Raw genomic sequence first — 8,315 nt, 5'->3', positions numbered from 1 at the left:
ATTTGTTGAAGAAGAAAGAAAGAGAAGGGAAAACACCTTAAAAAATGAAAAATATAGAATTTATTTAAAACAAAAATGACATGTCATGTTTTAATTGGTTGGGAAAAACTGTTAACTTTTTTAGTTAGTTAGGTGATGGTTTATAATTTAGTTGAACCAAAAAAAAACATTTAAATACCGAAAATTTATATAGTTTAAATATTATTTTGTGGTTTAAGCAAAAAAAAAAAAGAAAAGGGTAATGATTTTTTCCCTCCAACTTCACAAATAAGGTCATTGAGTCTTTCATTTAATTTTCACTTCTTTTAGCTATTAATTTATATTTTTTTGTCAAATCACCTTAAAATAGATGAAAAATTTAATGTTTATTAACTTTGCTGACATGGCGATGATTACTATGTAGATGACACATAAGTATTTAATTAATTTTTTAAAAATTTAAAAAATTAATTAAATCCTGAAGTGTCATCCATGCGACAATCCACGTGTATGCGATGTCAACAAAGTTAAAAAAAAGTTAACTTTTCTATTCATTTTGGGATGATTTAATAAAAAATACATGTTTAAAAGTTAAAAAGATAAAAAAAAATTTGGACTCAAATGGAGGGTAGAAAAATGCCAAAAGACAACGGCAGATACAATTTTATTGAGCCAAGAGCCGCCATTTGAGTCCAATAACCCAATTAGGCCGGCCTTTAACGGCAGCCCTCTTGTCCTTGACTACGGTTGGCATTGGATTTTGCATCGGCCACGTTCGATAACCAACGTCCACCGGATGGCACACACTTGCTTGGCTGCTTGACTCCTTTCGTTAGTTACATACATACAATTACGCCGATCTCTCCATATTTGTCGGGTTAGCAAAAAAGAAATTGTCATTTAGACTCCCGTGACCCTTCAACACCCATTTTTCAGTTCTTCGCTCTTCAAGTAACGAACCAATGTGAGTCTCCCAATTCTCGCAGATCATCGTTTTAATGGCACCAGCTTTGTTTTTCTTTTTTCCCTTTAACGTTTTTTATGTTCTTTTTGTTGGGTTTTGGTTATCTTTGCATTTGAATGAACTGGCAGGGAGAACAGGTTGAAGCCAATGGATGCTGAGCAGCTGAGAGAGTATGGTCACAAGATGGTTGATTTCATTGCTGATTATTACAAAACCATTGAGAATTTCCCTGTTCTCAGCCAAGTTGAGGTCTCTATAAATATATCTATCTCTAATAATTTTTTCCCTTTTTTCTTGCTTTATAGTTTCCGAAAGAGTTGTATGGAAATATACATTTAAGTGTAAATCTATGTCAAAGCCCCAAAGGTCAGATTTTTGCTCTCTAAAACTGGGTTCAGATGCTTGTCTTATTTACATGGACTAATGTGATTTGATGGTATTGAATTGATTTTTCTTAGTTGGCCTTGTTAATTTGTGGTCATTTATATGCAGCCTGGATACCTTCGTAACTTGTTACCGGATTCTGCTCCTAATCAACCAGACTCTTTTCAGCATGTTCTTGATGGTGAAGCTGCTCAATTGATTCTTGAATTTATTCGATTACGTAATAAACACTATACAATGTGTAGAAGAATAGAGTAATGACAAAATGTATTGAGTCTTTGGGTGCATCACCATGTGATTTGGAATGTATTCTCCTATATAATTGCTCTAGTTATTTGTCAAATTTCATGAATAAATATTCTTCTGAGTGCAGACATTCAAGCAAAGATATTGCCAGGGGTTACTCATTGGCAGAGCCCAAATTATTTTGCATACTATCCTTCCAATAGCAGCGTTGCTGGATTTGTGGGAGAAATGCTGAGTGCTGGTCTCAATATTGTTGGTTTCAGTTGGATTGCATCTCCTGCTGCTACAGAGCTTGAAATGATTGTTTTGGATTGGCTTGCTAAGATGCTTAAGCTACCTGAAGACTTCCTTTCAGCAGGTAAGGACTTCAGATTCTTTAAAAAAACACAGATATAGAATGCAATGGTGGCTTCAGGGGATTTTCATTGAATTATTTCTAGCATAAGAAAGAAAGAGTGACATATCTCTAAAGTTTATGGAATGAGGTTGGTAATTGTTTTGCAGGACAAGGTGGTGGAGTGATACAGGGCACAGCAAGTGAAGCTGTTCTTGTTGTACTATTGGCTGCTCGTGACAAGGTTTTGAGGAGGGTTGGAAAAGATGCACTTGAAAAGCTTGTAGTTTATGCTTCTGATCAGACGCATTCTTCTTTGCAAAAAGCTTGTCAGGTATCCTTGTAAATTAGGGTTCATATCTAGTTTTATTTTTTTATTCTTGTTTGTGAGATTAATGAAATGAAGATAATGTTCAAATCATGTATGATTACTTGATCTATGTATATTATTTTATCCACTGCAGTAAAAGATCGCGTTGCTATTATCTGTTTGTGTTAATTGATTTACATATTTATCATGCAACGGCAGATAGCAGGAATCCATCCTGAGAATTGCAGGCTTCTAAAGGCAACCTCTTCTACTAACTATGCACTTTCACCAGAGTTTCTGAGTGAAACAATTTCACAAGACCTGACCATTGGGTTGATTCCATTCTTTTTATGTGCCACTGTAAGAAGCAAAAAGTTATTGATGTTAGTTTCTTTCAATCTTTTGCTCTATCATGTGTACTTTTTCCTTTTCACTTCTCCAAAATAACAATTAATGGGTACATTATTAGATGCTTACTTTGTCGGGTATTTTCCCTTGCTTTGTTGAGCATAGAAACCTATTAGAATATGAGTCCTATTTGTAAAGCTTATGCTCATTTACTTAACATTTTGATTGATACCTTTTTTATCATGAATACAGTTCGAAAATTTGATCTGTGAATGGTATTTAAATTTGCAGGTTGGCACTACTTCGTCAACTGCCGTTGATCCTTTGCTGTCTCTAGGAAAGATTGCTAAGGTAATTTAGCTAATGCAGTAGTCTAGAAATATGAGGAGGAAATATGCTCTGGAGTCTAGACCAATATAAAATTTCTGTGTTTGACTGGTTGATGAATAAGTACCTTCATATATATTGTTTAACTTTTAGGCATAAATTCTGTCAATAGTTGATAAGATGGAGTTATCAAGCCAACTCTGTAACTGAAACATAGAGCACAAGCATTTAAAATTAACTAAAATGATTAAAATTTAATTTTAGGTCATTTACAAGGATTGTATAACCTCCTCACCCCCCTTTTTACAGGACCTATGTTATCTGGAATTAGGGTAAGTGTCGGATATAGTATGTGTTGGCATTGGTATGCTCACTATTTCCAAGTTTTTTTCATATATTTGGAGGATCATATCCTATACCCATATCCGAATATTTGTGGAACATAGTACTTCAAGAAAAATGAAGAGTCCGACTAACATAGCACAAGGCTATCTCCATGAAGTTTGTATTGTATGATGCATGTTATTATCCAGCACATTTGAGGGCAATACAATTTAACTATACTTGTATGCTTTGCCTCTGGACAGAGTAATGGAATGTGGTTCCATGTCGATGCTGCATATGCTGGAAGCGCTTGTGTATGCCCGGAATTCCGTCATTACATGGATGGTGTTGAAGTGGCTGACTCTTTCAACATGAATGCACATAAGTGGTTTCTAACTAATTTTGATTGTTCTGCACTATGGGTAAAGGTATGCCATCTCTATTTGTTTGCATAAAGCAACAACAATAAAATTTCTCTTCATTACTCTATGCACTCTGCCTGGAAATTGATGGAGGATCTGATTTATGTACATTATCATTTGATAGTTTCTTTTAAGTTTAACAAAGATAAATTACTGCAAATTTTTCGCTCAATTCTATGTAACTACTGACATGAATCTGTTGTATGCATGGTATATATATCCGGCCCAGGCTTTCCTGCTTCAGTTTGCAACTACTGAACTTGCCTGATGTGCATGGCTTGTGAGTTGGGAGTTGTTAGACTAATTTGCGGTTTACCTAGTATATTATCCTGGTTTGGGATAATTGGGGTGCAGCATTGACCAACAAAGTAACATATAGGAGTATATACGTATGAACTAGCAAAACTGTCTCATCAACATGTCATAATAATTCTCAATTTTGTAAACATGTTTTAGCAAATGCCATGTTAAATGCTCATATTTCATTGTTGCTCATTGTGACAGGATAGAAGTGCTTTGGTTCAGGCCCTCTCTACAAATCCAGAGTATCTGAAGAATAAGGTTTAGTTTTCTTCTGTGTTGATGGAAATTTTGATTTTGCCCAAATCTCAAAAGTTTTTAGTTACTGTTCTGTAAATTGGTTGTGCATGTTTGATATATAAGACACATTTGTTTCAGAAAATGGCTGACTCCAAACCAGCCAAGACCTGGTTTCTTATGTACAGTGGTAAACTTGCCAAGTTAGTGGTAGCTTGTCAGCTGGAGAAATGATCTGTACTATATAACCTTCCACTGAAGATAGAAATGGATTGATGGACTCTGAAAACTTAAAAAAATCAAGTAGTATCAATCCTTTGATGGACATCAAGCTTATCAGTTCACATGATTTAGACACAGTCCGTATTGATTGTAAATCCATGAATCATATTTTATTAGCTTATTCAAGAATCACTAGTACTGATCTTGAGAATGCCAAAGTCTATTAGTTTGTAACAAGAAAATAATAAAGGGGAAAAAATCATAGCTGTAGGTTAAAATGTGTTCCTAGGAAGGAGAGCAATGGTGAGAAGTAGTAACAGTTTTCCATAATGTCTAAAAGAAAGTCTAGTCGGTTGACGACCATCTTAGACCTTGACATTTATAGATAAAACATTCCTCAAACAACTGGTGGCTTAGCCTTTCTATATAGTGCTTATGTGAATCTTTTACAAATTGATCTTCATTCCTTGCTGCAGCTATATTATAGTATCAAGAACTTTAGTCATGTTGAATTGGTGGTTTTGCCTCTTATTATTTGAGCAATGGATCAAACCTGAAGAAATTAGGCAACTATTCTATTGCAATATCTATAATAAGTGTGTTTCCTTTTGTGCTTCACAATGCTACCAATTTTAGGCCTCTCAAGCAAACATGGTTGTAGATTACAAGGATTGGCAAGTTCCTCTTGGACGTCGGTTTAGGTATGCTTTGTGACATTATGCATTGAAGATATGAACGTTTTTCCGTTTAAGATGAGCATATGTGCATATCGATGCAAAATTAGTTACTCGAAGGAAAGACTTTTGCACACAATTGTAATTTTGTTCTTCCTGATGAATGTAAGACATATTCTCTGCAAGTTCTGTACCATATTTTGCTAACAAATTATGTATTTTCTTTTTCTCAAAAAAAAATATTAAATTAACGGAATAACTTTATTTATATAATCAGCAAGAAATTTCCCCCAACTAATCCATTGCTTGCCTCCAGATCACTGAAACTATGGATGGTATTACGACTGTATGGCTTGGAAAACCTGCAATGCTATATAAGAAATCATATCAAGTTGGCCAAACATTTTGAGAACCTGATTGCTCAAGACCCAAGATTTGAGGTTGGTGTGCTCTTTATGAAGTTGGTTGATTGGCCATAAAAGCTTTTTGGTTTTTGTTTCTGCCTTTCTTCTATAAAACTAAGACTCACTTAAAATTCTTGAGTTTTCTATTTTGTATTATATAATTGATGCAGATCTTAACAACCCCTTGAGGATACATACATGAATATAGTCATTGCCACTGGAAATGATATGCTAATGAGCAAAGTTTAAATCAAATGATCAAACAGTTGATGTTTTATGCTATAGATGGACCATTTTAAAATATTTGGCATTTGCATGCCTGAAAGTAGTCACCATGACTGGAAACAGTATATATGCTAATGGGCAAATCTTAAATGGAATGGTCAAACCGTTCATTTTTATATTCTAGATGAATCATGCAACACCATTTTTTTATCTTAAACCAGCGTGTCAAAGCATGTGCTTTGTAGCATGGCTCTATCCCCTATTTTTAAAGATAGATCTTCATAATATTAATAATGAGCAGATACTGAAAATAAAATCACCCTAAAGAATTGGTTAACTGGATGTACAGATGGCTCTGTTCACAATTGTTGATGCTTGCAAATTATTGCCTCTTCATTAGACACGAAGCTCATGAATATTATAATTAGGCTGACAATGTGAGCTCAGATGTCTAGTGATGCTATTAGTCTGACTGAGACTGACAAAATGCTTCCCAATGCTTTCTGGAAACTGCCAATCTGATCTGATAACCCTGTATATAATGCTGAAATTAGAAACTAGTTTTAAGTTTATTTTGGCATGATATCTTGGTGTCCTTTTTTCTCTTTTTGCATGTTTAATATAAGCCTTGTCCTTCAGCGTAGTGAGTTTATGTCATTGATTTTTCATTTTCCATGCAAAAGTTGGTTAATTAATATGAAACAAAAAAGCAACGTTAGTGATGGATCACATGTTTTAATTCATTTGACCAGGTTGTCACCCCCAGGATATTTTCTTTAGTTTGTTTCCGCCTTCTGCCGGTTCGCAACAATGAATCTCATGGTAACAAATTGAACCATCAACTTTTAGATGCTGTAAACTCAACAGGGAGTGCCTTCATATCTCATACGGTAAGCTTGCCATCTACGGTATATATATATTCAAATCTGCAATATATATCTTTCTCGAGAAAATATTAAAGGAACAATGGAAAAAAGGGGAAATAGATTTATGTCTTTGTTTAACGTGGAAGGTACACTATCTAAGATCAATCAGTTATGATGACTGCAGGTTTTATCAGGTAAATACATACTAAGATTTGCTGTAGGCGCCCCATTGACTGAAGAGAAGCACGTGAATGCAGCATGGAAAGTTTTGCAAGACAAGGCCACTTCCTTACTAGCAGAATCCTTGTGATAAAATTTTTCTTGTGTTTAATGCATTGATGATCATCTTAAAAGGCCGTTATTGCAATCCTGTCATAATATATATATTTTTCCTGAAATTGTTGGCTTTTTTTCTTTGTATTAATTATCAGTGACACCCCGTTGAATATTAGATCACCGAGATGCATCTGTGATTATCCAATTGTCAGTCCGAGTCAGAACCCAGAAAATGTAGCCGTGAAGGCTGAGCTTTTTTGTGGTTTGGGTGGGTGCTGGGTCAACCTCAACCATGGACTTCTAGCTCAGCATTCCATAAAGAAAGAAAAAGGGTTCTTCAATTGAATCCCCTTATTTGAAAATAACCACTACAACCTACCGTCGTCTTTTTGCACCACTCCACAATATAAGCATGGAGAATTTTCTCTCTGCATATTTCATATCATGTTCATCAAGCATGTTTTCAATCATGTTGTGTCATGCTTATTAGACACGTTATGTTCGTATCCTGGGGGTATTTTTCTATAATTTGTCAAATTATTTTTAATTTTTTAAGTATACAGATGGTTATTTGTTGCATGCTTCCAATCAATCCCTAGCTTTCTTTTTCTTCATGTTTACATCTGATTCCCAGTTTTATTTTTCCCTAATTGTTATTATAATATTTTTATGGAGAATATTCAATTGATACTTGTTATTGAAAATGACTATAGAATAGGTCAGAAAATAAACACGAATGAGAAATTATGATATCTAGGTCAAAGCGAATGACAAAATTGAGTGGCCCATAAATGCTGTTTGTGAATATGTATGGGCTTGGGAAAGCTGTATACTCACAAGCCTAGAAAGTGATATGTTGGCCATGCAGGCCAATGGAAACCTATGCCTTTATTGAATTTGCAAATTTCTTTTACAAGTCCCATCAACGATTTGGAGTGTTTACATCTACTAATCATTTATTAAGCGTTTTATTCGGTTGATGTTATTCTTAATCGGGCCATCAATTCGATTAGTAAAATCACAAAAATATGTTTTTATAGATAAAATAAGTTAATATTATTTGAGAGTATATTAGTTTTTTCATTTTAATAAAATATAGAGATTTAAATCCGCACCAATTGAATTAGTAAACCTCTAAATTTATCACTTAACAAAAACGTCATTTTAATGTATTTTATACATTTCAATTTTAACATGTACAATTTATTATCTCCGTTAGTTGTATATATATACGATTTATTAAGTGCTTTACTATATTGATGTCACCTTCAACTAGGTCACCAACTTGGTTAGTAAAATTACGTAAATACCATTTCTATAGTTAAACTATTTGAGAGCATATTAATTGTCGAAACCACTTTGAAAAATCAAAATTTTGTTATCGATTTTTTTAAAAATAAAAATTTGGGAGTCACCACCGATCTTTTATTGAGGTGATCGGATCACCTCGAAAATAATTTTAGGTCTGTGAAT

General features: G+C 34.1%; 1 protein-coding gene across 2 annotated transcripts; it reads left to right on the top strand.

Annotated features, from left to right (window-relative positions):
- Positions 1 to 651: 651 nt before the first annotated feature.
- LOC107952740 (phenylacetaldehyde synthase) lies at positions 652 to 7,183 on the top strand. 2 transcript variants are annotated; one of them, XM_016887902.2, is made up of 13 exons: positions 659 to 943; positions 1,072 to 1,192; positions 1,436 to 1,508; positions 1,701 to 1,931; positions 2,078 to 2,241; positions 2,437 to 2,577; positions 2,857 to 2,916; positions 3,480 to 3,644; positions 4,143 to 4,199; positions 5,034 to 5,098; positions 5,388 to 5,511; positions 6,453 to 6,590; positions 6,751 to 7,183. In XM_016887902.2, coding segments are annotated over exons 1-13 (1,467 nt in total). In that variant the 5' UTR covers positions 659 to 941; the 3' UTR covers positions 6,877 to 7,183. The 2 variants fall into 2 exon arrangements, 1 of the variants encoding a protein (XP_016743391.2); XR_005915558.1 differs by lacking the exons at positions 6,453 to 6,590; positions 6,751 to 7,183 and having other exon boundaries at positions 652 to 943; positions 5,034 to 5,236; positions 5,388 to 5,449.
- The last annotated feature ends 1,132 nt before the right edge of the window (positions 7,184 to 8,315 follow it).

This window comes from Gossypium hirsutum, chromosome D07, assembly GCF_007990345.1.
Source record: "Gossypium hirsutum isolate 1008001.06 chromosome D07, Gossypium_hirsutum_v2.1, whole genome shotgun sequence".
NCBI classification, from domain to species: Eukaryota; Viridiplantae; Streptophyta; class Magnoliopsida; order Malvales; family Malvaceae; genus Gossypium; species Gossypium hirsutum.
The sequence above is the reverse complement of the archived record's forward strand: the minus strand, read 5'-3'. Positions and strand labels throughout refer to the sequence as shown.

Bases quoted from the DNA above. Each gene is read 5' to 3' on its own strand.
- LOC107952740 (XM_016887902.2), top strand. The intron at 2,578-2,856 runs GTAAGAAGCAAA...TTAAATTTGCAG, and splicing joins CATTCTTTTTATGTGCCACT to GTTGGCACTACTTCGTCAAC. The intron at 5,099-5,387 runs GTATGCTTTGTG...GCTTGCCTCCAG, and splicing joins CCTCTTGGACGTCGGTTTAG to ATCACTGAAACTATGGATGG.